The following is a 13834-nucleotide window of genomic DNA, read 5'->3' as shown; positions in this document are numbered from 1 at the left end:
TAGGATGAAATCCTGATCCCACTGAAATCATGGGCAAAACTTCTATTGATTTCAGTGAGTCCAGGATTTAATCCACAGTGTTCAGAACACAAGTTTAGCACATGAGGAAATGACAGAAGTTAGATCATCCAGAACATCTTTCTGCCAATGCAAAAATTATTCTCTCAAGTACATTTTGCACTGCTCTCTTCTGTTTTATTTTTTAAATTCCCAACCATTAGGGCTTGTACCACATCCTATGGGAAACTATTCCATAGCCTAATATGTTTTTGTGTGAGTCAATTTTTGTTTTCTTAATCGCATTCCATTATTCGTAGTTATACCTCCATGTGCCACACTAAATAATTCCTCTCCATTCCTTAGCATCATCCAGATATGTACTTTTTTCTGTCATTACTTAGCCATATTATATATAGCGTAGTTCTCTTACACGGTGCCAGAAGAAATTTCCTCCAGTCTATTGAAAATAAAACACCACTATTTTCCTTTGCTTAGCTTAGTAGTCAGTTCACATGTTGGGAGTCACTTCTCAGCATGAATAAATGTAGTATCTTATTTAAAGATCATTATTTATTGTTTACTTAATAAAGATAATTGTTAATTACTATTGACATTTCAGAGCTCAGCAGCAGCTATCTTGCCAGCAAGTGACATTGGTAGCATGAGACCCTTATGTACAGGTCTCATTAATTTCACATTACAAATGTCATACAAATCAATAAAGGTACTTCAGTATATTCTATCTAAACAATTCTGAACTATTAAACAGTCACATTTTTGTATGAACTATGTTTGAAAATAACTTTGTCACAACTTGCTACCATAAAGCTTACAATGGGCACAACTTATTTACTTATCCTGTTAAAAATTCCCTATCAAATCAAACCTCCCTGTTCTCCCTTCACATTTGCCCTATACCCACAAAAATGTGAACCTTGCTCATATTTTAATCTTTTATTATACTTTATATTACTTTTATTTACCCCACACCTGTTTATCTCTGTTCTATATACATTTTCCCCAACTATTTGTCTACCTATCATCATTATTAGCGTTGCAGTAGTACCTAACAGCCCCATCCTGGACCCGGGCCCCATTGTTCTAGGCACTGTACAAACATATTACAGTAGTTCCTCTCCCAAAGAGCTTTCATTCTTCACTCACACACACACACACACACACACACCCCTCAGAATGACCTCAGATAACATGTCCTCCCGCCCCCCCTCTCTGCGATGTGTTCTCCACACAGGGCTGGAAGGGGTAGGTAGGCCCCTGCAGGCGTGAGGTGCAAGAAAACAAAGTCCATCAATCACTACTGAAGCATAAATTTCTGATAGTGTCTATAGCTGTAAACCACCCAGTGTCTAACTTCCTACTTGGTTACACAAAATAGTGAAGAGTGAATTTGTGGACTTACCTTTATGAAGTTCACAGTCTCATTAGATACCTCTTTTAATAGTTCCAGTAGCATCTTCTTTGATGCCTATGCTCTGTGGTGAACTGAACATGGCCCAGGATGCAATGGATTCTAGTCACACAGGCCAGATTTTTAAAAATATTTTTAAGAGTATGAATATGTAGTTAGGTGCCTGATGGGATTTTCAAAAGCTCCTAAGCAGCAAACTCCCAATGGCACCATCATTTCAAATACCAACATAGTGACGTCAGTCACAACATAACTATCATGAGACACAGGGCACAACAATGTTTCCCCAATTATAAGGGGCTCACTAGCTTACACTATCTGCAGTGATACCAACTATGATGCTCAGAGAACTTTCATGTTTGCAGGACTGCTACTTAATAAAACACCCTTCTGATTTTGTGAACTCATCAGCTTTCACTTGAGGAATTTAGTAGATTTCTTTTGTCACGATGGATGCTTGCCCTCCAAATGGCTCACTGCTCCCTCCTTCTCATGCTAGAATCCTTCACCAGCTACTGAGAACTGACAGCAATCTGGTAGGTGATTTGGTCTAGGTGTGCTGTAGAGGGAAATGAAGGCTGTAATCAGCAAATCCACAGTGGAGGGGCAAACAGTAAGAAATGATGAATGGTCAGGAGAATTGTGCTGCCACACTCCTTAGAACAGTACAGGGAGAATGTGCTGTAATCCAATTAATTTCCTCTTGAAGGGAAAACTAGAGAGCAAGCAGCAGCACAGGCAGGTCCCAGTAGAGCAGGGAGACAAAGCAAAGTATTGGGTGCTCAGCCACAGCAAAATGGCAAATTCCACGCAAAAATGGTAGATTCAGCAGCACAGTAGAAAAATCCATGACTGTAGAATCACAAAGTCCACAGAGTCTTGAGTGAGATAAACGCTTTGAGCTATTGTTTCTGGCTGGCTGTAGATACAGGCCAGTATAACTGCATTAGTTTATGCTCAGTTTGTTTTTTAGGATCTCTCTCTAACCATAAGGGCTAGAACCATAATTTTGTTAAAAAGGGTAAAGCAGGGTGTGAGGGGGGAAGACAGTGGTCATAACCACACTGAAATCTTTTCATGAGCCCCAACAGATTAAGAACAGCCCTGATTTAGAGGGACTGATTGGGTCTGTGCTAGAACTTGTCGGGGATTGCTAACAAAATATTTTGTCAGAAAATACAAATTCGTTTAAACCAATTCTTTTGCCCAAGAACATATCAGTTTTGACTAACCATTTGTTGGAAAGGTTTCTCGGGACCAGAATGGAATTTTTAATGATAGACAGCAAGAGGAGGAAATAGCACTCCCAAATTGCAAAACGCCCAGTTCTTAGGGCACTCACCCAGAATGTGGGAGACCCAAGTTAAACTGTCTGCTCTGAGTCAGTCTCTCTCTGGCCCAATGAACGTTTAATTAGTTATACAAAATGGAACAGCTCCAACTGAAAAGACTGAACCAAAGAGAGACTGGCTCTATAACCCAGAGGTTATAGCGCTCACTTTGGCTGTGGGAGTCACAGGGACTTGAACCTAGGTCTCCTACATCTCAGGTGAGTGCCCTAACTACTGGACCAGTGGTTATTCTATGACAGATAGCTCTCTCATATTTTTCATGACAATATTTGCAAGGTCTCAGTTTCATCCCACTGGAAAATAAGAAAAATTTTAAGGAACAGGAAAATAATTTCCTCCCTGGCTCTAATCTGTGCTTTCTAGTTTTATTTTATTTACTCAGCCAGCCTCAATTTGTTTCACAAGTATTGTTTAAATGCTCTAAAGTTGAGCTCCATTACAGAACCAATTGAGATTGCTCTGATATCAATTCTATGATGGTATGTTCTTGGATTAGTGCTGATAGTCCAAAATAGAGTAGTTTTTCCATCTGTGTGTATCTCCTTTTTATCCTGGAGTGTCCAAGGAAACATTATCTTGTGTTGCACAGCTTCACCCATCAGCAGATAGTGACAACATTTTCTGGCATTCAGTACTTTGAAGACAGTATTCTTATCTGGGGTATCTACTTCTACAGGTGTTATTTCTTCACATGATACACAAGCCAACCGTCACCTGAGCAGCTTTGATGTCATCATTACCTTGCAAGTAACGGTAATTTTTTAAACAACAATCTGCTGTCAGAGCCCTGGTCTGTTTTAAGCAACAATTACATAGTGCAGCATGTGTTGTCTCATTCTAGCACTAATGCGGAACACTATAGTTTGGTTATTTCCAAACTCAGTTCATGTTGCACCTTATTTAAGAGCTCTCTGACACAGTTTGTAGTAACATCCAGTGCTCTACCACCAATGTCTTGCCAATGCTAAGATCCAGATTTTTGAAAAGGTATTTAGACATTGTTGCACTCAGCGTTGCAATGGTTAACTGAACCCAAATCTCATTTTCAAAAGGGATTTAGAGCACTTAGGAGTCTAACCCCACCAACTGGATTTAGGCTCCCACATTCCTAAATCCCTTTTGAAAATGAAATTAGGGCTCCTAAATCAGCTAGGTGTTGCAATACTGACCGCAGCAATGCCTAAACACTTGTAAAAATCTGGGCATAGGTATTTTCAGTACATTCCCCCTGTTTCCTAACAATAGTAACACCTGCCATTAAATATTCTGAAGCTTGCAGTGGGATTTTGAGACCACACACCAAATTTAAAAATCTATAAAAATCTGATGCAAACTATTTTAGTGATGTGCTTAGGCTTTACATGCCAAGCCAGGTCCAAAGGTGCAGCAGTTCTTCCTGTTTCAAGGCATGAATGTTCTGAATTCAGAATGTGCAGCTGTTTCATGCTTCTCAGGCAGAATCCCTTGCCTATGTAAATTGATAATATTAATATAGTTTCAAACTTTTTAAATTCAAGATTAAGACTCATTTGCTTGTTTCAGTATAGCCTTAATCAGACAAGATGTAAATTTACTGTTTTTAGAAGATACTGAACCACAGGGCACACAACATACTGTTCAGTACATTATAATTTAATCTCAGAAACACACCACCACCAAGTGTGCAGCATCCAGCTGCTATGCATGCACATTCTAATTATTACATTATAGTTAAGACTTCAAAGTTTGTAGGAAATATCATAATTAGTTGGTAGTTTAGGGCCTTCAATCATGTAGCACTTCATCAGTCATGAAACTTAAATTAGTAGAGATGGAAACTATAACAATTTTACATGAAAAGTTTATGTGTTGTAGGGGAAAGCAAATAGTCTCTTAACCCACTTGTATTATCTCATTTTAATCCCCTACCAAAGTCTCCCTAAAAACTTCCACAAGCTTCTGTCCTAAGAAAATCTAACATTGACTCATCTACTTTCTCCTCTTTCTACAAAGCTCCTGTTTTCAACACCAAAGAGTCATATATCAGGGTGGTATGTAACTAGCTTTCAAACATCTATGAATTCCAAGGGCTAAATGTATCAGGATTAGCCACTGTATTCAGGAGGAAATTGGGAACACAGAAAGACATAAAAGACTTGTCATCCACTTCAGCACTTTCTGCCTTCTGTAACACTGCATATCCCTTGGCCTTTCAATCTACACTGTGGCTGCAGTCATAGAACATGTAAATATTGGTAAGAAATACACAAAGATTTCTGAGGTCTGCCCCTCTGCATACTAAACTGACAGATATGAGGTGCAGGACTAGCTTTGCCAGGTTAAACATGGTTATTAAAGCAGCATACCTAGTTTTACTGGCACTAAAATGAAATGCTGGTGCCAAAATTTCTAAAAGAAAGAAATATTAAGCAACACTGCACCTCTGACATTGACATAAGTTTATTATTATTCCATGCCAATGCACCTTGATCCAAATCATCCAAGTGCATGCTGTTCCAATCCTGGGGCTCCATTAAGACTGACAATTATACTGAATAGTGTAGTGGTTTTCCAGTTTGGTCAAAACTACACACAGTCTCTCATGTGCATATGGCATCTGCAGAGCAAAATTCTATGGATATAGTTGTAGGTCCATAAGCCATTTCAAGACCTCTTCTGTGATGTTATTTGGATATCATCCACAACTACACTGAAATTACTGAGTAAAAGGAAAGTGCATTAATCACTCAGCATCTAGCCCACTACTTTTCTCTACTATATTTTGGCTACATGTGCTCAGATGCCTACCTGTAGAACTCACCTCATCAATTCTGTGAGGATTTTTTAGTTGTTTTTCATATGCATAAGAAAGACTCCTGGCTATCAAAATATTCCCAATGCTTTTCTTTCTTTCCCATCTTTATTAATAAGTACTCAATAGAATCATTTTTATGCTTCCACACTAGCAATATAAAAAAATAAGTTAGGGCCAGATTCTGATACTCTGCCTTATGTTGAGTAGGACCTTAATCAAAGTAGTCCCACGGGGGGGAAAAAAAAGACTACTCGCAGAGCTAAGTGTTATTCAGCAGGGAAAAAAACATCAAAATCTGGCCTTGCATAGAAGAAAACGAAGGCCTTCCTAATTAGGCTTGTAATACTTTCAGAAGAGGCTAAGGACTAGTTTGAACATTTTAAAAATTGCAGTTCCATCATATTCAATGTTTTCAAGAGACTAACTTGGCAAGCATGCATTTATCTGCAACCCAGCAGTGGTGCTGGAACAATTATTATAGAGGGGGTGCTGAAAGCCATTGAACAAAACTGTAAACCCTGTATGTGATGGAAACTACTTCAAGCAGGGGGTGCTGCCACATCCCCAGGTCCCCTAGTTCCAGCACCTACGCCAACTTGTTCACTGCAAGAGACGTGATATTTCACTAGAAGGACCAATAATCTGTTTCTGCGGAGGCTCTTATGTTCCATCTGAAAGAGTTCATATTCCATTTCACATAATATATTTGGAATATACAAAGTTCTTGCTAGAGATTGGTGAATCTCAAATGTTAAGCACCAAAATGTCTGGCTGCCACCAGCTGAAGTAAAGGCCCCACAGGGAGAGAAAATCCAAGGGACCAAAAAGAAAAGTGGAGCAGTGACTGGACACCAGTGGAGCATGAGAGAAGGATGGCAGGGATGTATATACTAGGGGAGAAAAGGAGAAAGGAACCCAGCAGCAGCAAAGCACAAATAGAATAGGGAGGCTAGATTTAAAAAAAAATAAAAAGAAGAAGAAAAAGAAGAGGAGGAGGAACAGAACCGGTGTAAGGGGGAAGACAAAATGAAGTGTAATTAACTTCTCAAAAAGGACAAACTTACTGCATTAAACACAGCTAAATACAAATTTATTATTTTACAAATATAATTTTTCCTTGTAAGCAATTGCTGTAGAGGCCAAAGTGATGTTATGTGGTCATGAATCTGAGGGAAGTTGTCCAGAAATTGTCCAAAAATATTACTGTAGTATTTGGGGCTACTACTATAGAATACTGTAGTATTAACAAAAAATAAGACATGAAACAAACAAAAACAAACATTGAAAAAACAGCATATGGTCAAACTGAGCCAAACTTTCTAAAATTAAGACACAGAATATAAAAGTCTATAAGGCATGAAGATAACAAATGTCCTCCGCATCTTTAGCGGATAAAGGATAAAATAATTTACTGGGTCCTGGAGAAGGGGTGAGACATCCCTTTGGGACACACGGGATAAAAATGGGGAGTGGCTTTTTTTTTAAAGGAACACATTCTGCATAATCAGTCTCAATATAGGGGGGCTCAATAAAGAGATTAACTTTTTAGCTTTGTGTAGAAAAGTCTGTATTTTTGATGGAAACCTACAGAATTTCTACTTTGGGATTGTACACCAGACAGAAGGAAAATAAACAGAAAAAAATTCCTTTATAGTGTCATGATGTGAATTTATTTAAACAATTGGGGAGAAAGGGCGATAATGTTTCAGTTTGAACTTTCTTCAGATAAATCATCTGTGAATGAATGTAACCTTAAACATATTCGTACACTACTGAAGGCCTCATACTAAAGTTGTAAATGTGACCCAAAGGTAAGTCTAAAAGAATTTTCCATGCATTATATCCATACCATACAAATAAAATTATGATATTTACACAATAATTATGTCTGGGCATGCCAGGGTAAATCAGCACCTAGATGTTATGGCAATGGGCTCATTAGACATACCCCATATAGTCTACATCTACACATACATTTAACTCTATGATCCCAAAGAATGATTTAGTGCCAAATCCCCATGCATGTAATCCCATTGATCATTTCGTCTGGAAGTAAAACAAGAATTTGGTCCTTAGCGCACAACATGGACATCAGACATATCCTGATGCAGTACATTATTCAAGTAAAATAAAGTCAGGCACTAATTCCAACGTTAGAGAACCAATTCGGTACAGACTCATTTTGCAATTAGTTCTTACGAGGATTTATTTCTGGCACTGTATACCATGCACACTCCAGGGAAGCACTGAGTAGACTGTAACAGGAGTTCACTCTGGGATTCAGTTGGGAGGGGTAGTGCAACTCTAGAATTGTTATTGTCAGTAAAAAGTCAGATATTTTGAAAGGCTACAAGTCTATTTATATATGTATGGATATAAAAGAACAGACATGCATTTTAGTTAATTGGATATGAAAGTGTACAACTTTGGGATCAAATGGAATGAAGATCTTTTGGGCAAGATTATTAGGTAACCCAGGGTTTTTTACAAAATGTATGGTAGGTAGAGAATTTACTGTATCTTTTCATACACCAATGGAATAATCTTAAACCATAAAAACAAAAATAATGCAATACAGTGTATATTCAAAAGCATACATTCACTATGTATCAGAATCATAGAAATGTTAGGCTGGAGGGAAACTCAAGAGATCATCTAATCTAGTCCTATGCGCTAAGGCAGGATCAAGTATACCTAGACCATCTCTGACAGGTGTATGCCTGACCTGTTCTTAAAAACCTCCAGTGACAGAGATTCTGCAACCTCCCTTGGAAGCCTGCTCAGAGCTTAACTACCCTTACAGTCAGAAAGGTTACACTAATATATAACCTAAACCTCCCTTGCTGCAGATTAAACCCATTACTTCTTGTCCTGTCTTCAGTACCTAAGTGTAGTACTTTGCAATTGTCCTTACTGAGTTTCATCTTGTTGATTTCTGATAGTTCATTCTCCAATTTGTCAAGGTCCTTTTGGATTATAATTCTGTCCTCCAAAACTATAGCAACTCCACCCCAGTCTAGTGTCACCCACACATTTTTAAGCACATTCTCCATTCTATTAGCCAAGTCCTTAATTAAAATATTGACTAGTATTGGACACAGGATGGACCCTGCAGGACCCTACTAGATATGCCCTCCCAGTTTGAAAGCGAATCATTGATAACTAGAGTTTTTCAACCAACCAGTTATGCACCCACCTTATAGTAATTTCATGTAGACCACATGTCCCTAATTTGCTTATGGTACTTCTGTGACAAATTACATTTATCAAACCCATTTGACCACCTGTCCTGCACTCTGCCTAGTGATCTGTATCTCCCAGAACTAATTTTAGTGATATTCCAAACCTCTGACCGGCTTCAAATAATTGCCCCCCCTTTTTTTTAAAAAAATCACAAGCCATAACATTTTTTCCCTCTTCAAAATTATCCTCATTTGAGGCCCAGAACAAATAATATTCAGTCCAGGATCAATGAGAGGTTTAAGATTTGATATCTTCAACATCATCAAGGTTACAAACTAGAATTGAATATCCAAGAATCTCAACTTGTTTTTTTCTTAAAGAATTTCATAAAACAAAAACAGAGGGCAGGGATCCAAATTCTGGTCTTGAACTCAGTCCCTTATTCCCTGGGCCTACAGGGACAATGTTCTCAATTCCTGAGAATGCAAGTACATCTTGCATTGCTCAAGCATCTACATCTAGCCAACCTTCAATAGAGCCACATGCAGCCCATATGAACCCTTGAGTTCTAAAGACGGAGGAATCCTGGAGAAGGATATATTTGGTTTGCTTTTAATTTTGTTCTTATAATTAGCAACAGTCTGTTTTAAGAAGTGTATCATTTAGACATACTATACATACATTCATATGTATGTATGTATGTCACAAAACATTGAGCAGGGACCTGTTGATAGGCTACAAATTGAAAGTGAATTTATTTTTATTTTTAAAAATATACATTAAAACATATTTGTTTCCAGATACTAGTGGACCTTGTGTTTTCTTCTCTTTCTTCTTTCATTTTATATAGGGAGAGACTGTACACAGAACAGATGCAGCGCTATGCTAGTAGCATTCCAAAAAGGTTTCCTTCCCTAGAGTGGACAGTATTAAGGTAAGGCGAACTTCCCAAATAGAGTAAAGTGAGTTAGTGGAATCTGTGGAAAATTTGCTATTTTTTACAAATTTGGGGAGTGGGTGGGAGGGGGAATAAATTGAGTCATGATGGCATTTGTTCCCCTTTTGGGGGAGCATCTTTGGTTTCTTGGATTTTTGCATACACAAACCACAGGATATAAGAGCTCAAAGAATTTAGGTTCTCTAATTAGGTTTTTTTTCAAATCTTTAAAATGTGTAGTATAAAAAGTGAAAGAGTTTGAGCCACATTCTGTCACCCTTTCATTTAATAGTACCTTATTCCTTAAGCAGTCCCATTCACTTCAGTGACGCTACTCAGTGTGAGTAAGGCTAAAAGAATCTGGCTTTTTTGAAAGTCAAAGAATTTTATCTGAATTTATTAAAGAGTTTTTTCCTTAACTTCACATTACTTCATATGGTGTTCTCTATACTGAATGTAATAATTGCAGATGGTGGGCCCAATCTCAAAACCTTCACTTATGTAAATAATCCTTACAGAAATAGTCCCACTGAAGTCAATAGGACAAATCATGTCAGTAGGAACTAGTTCCATGAGTAAGGATTGCAGTCTTAGTCCCTATGTTTTACATCACATTAAAGGCAGTACACTGTAATAAATGAATACATATTCTTGCTGGTTTCTCACATATTTTGTTAGAAGTCTTACCTTTTTCTGAAGGACATTGATTTTTCTTTCCTTTACTTCTAACATGTCTTTCATATCTCGAATCTCTCCAGCCAAGGTTCCCTTCTCTTCTGTGAGGTCTTGCAGTTGTTTTGTTTTTTTATTAAGAAATGTTTCTTTTTCTTCCAGTCGTAATCTCAAGGCATCAACCTGTAATCAATAAATGAAACAGAAAGACTTTAAGGAAAGAATAATAGTTAATGTTACATAAGCTTTTCCATTTTAACCATTTTCTGTTGCATCTGAAATCTTCAATTTTTGGGCTAAGATTTTCTCTGCCCAAAATTGTTTTTGTTTTCTTAAGAGAATGAAATAAACATACTCCCTCATTAAAACATTATCCTTTAGAGTTGTGGTGGTGTTTTGTTTGTTTAAAAACTCTAAAACAGTAAAGGTCGGAGTACTAAGTTGAAATTTGATGTTAAAACAGCCTCAACTAAATTGAGGTGCTTATGAATGATCTAGGAAAGTTCATTTTGATTTGATAAACATATAGTCCATCGAAAATAGTACGTGAACATGCAGTGCATTTTACTTTGAGTTTTCTTGCTGAAGTCATGAAGTACACAGCTAGGGAGGGTACCCAGCCTATGCAATACCTGAGTACTTTATCTGTAGAGTGAAATAGTGAAGGTGCCACTGAATAATGAGGTTTCAACAGGAGCCTTTACCTTCTTCAAGGTACATCATCTTGTAAGGCTCTCAATAAATGAAGTATAAGAGTACTTCCTGTATTCACTGCAAATCTTGTAAGATAAAAATTGAACATATCTGAAGGAGAAAGGTCCTTTCCTCAAGTCCTTGTGAGGTGTATCTAATCAAGTTGTTCTATATTATGGATTTTCTTTTGTATTTCTTTGTAAAAAACAAAACAAAAACAAACTATGAAATTCCATCCAAATTATTAATAGAGTGTTAAATTTAAACCAGTAACCACCCCAAGAGTCAGGAAAATACATATTCAACTTTAACTGTGTCATTTTCTGCTTTTTGAATACACAACCATGCAACTTTGCTGTTCTTTTAACATAGGTTGTTGGTGGAATGTATTAGTAAGATAAAAATACATATTGAAACAGTTGTCAGAATATGGTCAGCAGAGCACTTGTTGGTGATCTGGAAAGAATTGGTAGGTCATGTGATACTGGTTCCTACTTGTGTACAGCTGTTTCTACAGGCAGCTAGATTTTTCATAGCAGTTAGGAGTCTGGATATTTGTAAAAGCATTGGAAAGAAGGGGGAAAGCAAGGCCACCTGTCTACATCAGAAATAAGAGAGGAAAAATGAAGCCATCTTCAGGGACCACAGGCACAAATTGGATTGAAGCTGACACGCATTAAGCAGAATAATCAACAGGAAAGGAATGTCCAGTGGAGAAAGGAGCAAAGTAACCAGGCACCATAACCAGGGTAAGCATGGGAGGGGATGACCAGGTGGCTAGGCAGCATGTCCCAGGAAGTAGAGAACCAGGCACTGGGCAGTACATATACTGTAGACTGAGACAAAGCAGACAGGAAGTACATACAATTGTAAAGTGGAAAGAGGGCCAGGGTGGCAGACAAGCCAATGCCAGGGGGAGAGAGGGGACAGAAAAGATGGAAGAGGATGATTGAAGAGCAAAAAGACAGTGTGACTTTTTCAAAAAGGACTAAATTATTATGGCACTACACAGTTAAAATATGTTAATGCTTTTCTCATGTGACATTTCTATGTAAACAACTGCTCTACAGTAGTTGCCACAGGGATATTGCATAGTTAACAAGTGGAATAGGAGTTGGGCTACACCATTGTGGATGGGAGGGGAAGAGGTCCACAGGACATTCTTTGTATGAGCGCACAGTCTGCACTAAGATGTAGTATGCAAACTTGACATAGTTACTATCCATACCATCAACAATCAGGCTTTACTGTGTTTGAAATTTTCTTATTGGGCTACGATTTATGATAATCAAAGGCATTTGAAGTAAAACAGTTTGTCACAGCTTCTTTAAAATAATAATAATTGCCCAGATTCAGCAAAATACTTAAGCATGTGATTAAGTTAATATATGTGAGAAATTCCATCCCAACCAAGCAAAGCACTTAAGTGCTTTAATGAATAAGGGCCATAATAACTAATACTGGAAAATGTAACAATATAGGATTTAAATATGCTGCATTGTACATGGAACAAAAGAATTAAATGATCCAACACTGAATAATTTAAGATTGAAAAGATCCAACCTTGGAATGACTATCGAGTATAAAGAAAAGGAGTACTTGTGGCACCTTAGAGACTAACAAATTTATTTGAGCATAAGCTTTCGTGAGCTACAGCTCACTTCATCGGATGCATTCAGTGGAAAATACAGTGAGGAGATTTATATACATAGAGAACATGAAGCAATGGGTGTTACTATACACACTGTAATGAGAGTGATCACTTAAGGTGAGCTATTACCAGCAGGAGAGCGGGGGGCTGGGGGGAAACCGTTTGTAGTGATAATCAAGGTGGGCCATTTCCAGCAGCTGACAAGAAAGTTTGAGGAACAGTGGGGGGTGGGGATAAAACAAGGGGAAATCCACCAATGTGATATATGCCATCATGTGCCAGCAATGCCCCTCTGCCAGGTACATTGGTCAAACTGGACAGTCTCTGTGTAAAAGAATAAATGAACACAAATCAGACGTCAAGAATTATAACATTCAAAATCCAGTTTGAGAACACTTCAATCTCTTTGGTCACTCGATTACAGACCTAAAAGTTGCAATTCTTCAACAAAAAAACTTCAAAAACAGACTGCAATGAGAGACTGCTGAATTGGAATTAATTTGCAAACTGGACACAATTAACTTAGGCTTGAATAGAGACTGGGAGTGGATGGGTCATTATACAAAGTAAATGTATTTCCCCTTGTTTAATCCCCCCCCCCACCCGTTTCTCAGACGTTCTTGTCAGCTGCTGGAAATGGCCCACCTTGATTATCACTACAAAAGTTTCCCCCCCCACCCCCCACCCCACTCTCCTGCTGGTAATAGCTCACCTTAAGTGATCACTCTCGTTACAGTGTGTATGGTAACACCCATTGTTTCATGTTCTCTATGTATATAAATCTCCCCACTATATTTTCCACTGAATACATCTGATGAAGTGAGCTGTAGCTCACGAAAGCTTATGCTCAAATAAATTTGTTAGTCTCTAAGGTGCCACAAGTACTCCTTTTCTTTTTGCGAATACAGACTAACACGGCTGCTACTCTGAAGTCTGTAGAGTATAAGAGTCCAAAATACACTGTGTAAGCTGTGCTGAGCTTGACATTCAGTAACATTCATGTATAAGTTTTCCATTTCTGCAAAAATGGAAAGTGCAAAAGTAACATCTCTTCGCTGGAAAATGCAGTAAAAGATGGTGCTTAAGTAGCATAGACAGTGTAGTAAATAAAGCAGAACTGGAA

General features: G+C 37.9%; 1 protein-coding gene across 9 annotated transcripts in view; it reads right to left on the bottom strand.

Moving 5' to 3' along the window:
* ERC2 (ELKS/RAB6-interacting/CAST family member 2) overlaps positions 1 to 13834 on the bottom strand; it is an 833583-nt gene that overhangs the window by 497406 nt on the left and 322343 nt on the right. For all 9 annotated transcript variants that reach the window (XM_078853606.1, XM_078853612.1, XM_078853608.1 and 6 more), the window contains one exon: positions 10383 to 10550. In XM_078853606.1, the coding sequence (XP_078709732.1) occupies positions 10383 to 10550 (168 nt within the window). The remainder of the gene's footprint in view (positions 1 to 10382; positions 10551 to 13834) is intronic.

The sequence above is a fragment of the Lepidochelys kempii genome, chromosome 7 (genome assembly GCF_965140285.1).
Source record: "Lepidochelys kempii isolate rLepKem1 chromosome 7, rLepKem1.hap1, whole genome shotgun sequence".
Lineage (NCBI taxonomy): Eukaryota > Metazoa > Chordata > Testudines > Cheloniidae > Lepidochelys > Lepidochelys kempii.
The sequence above is the reverse complement of the archived record's forward strand: the minus strand, read 5'-3'. Positions and strand labels throughout refer to the sequence as shown.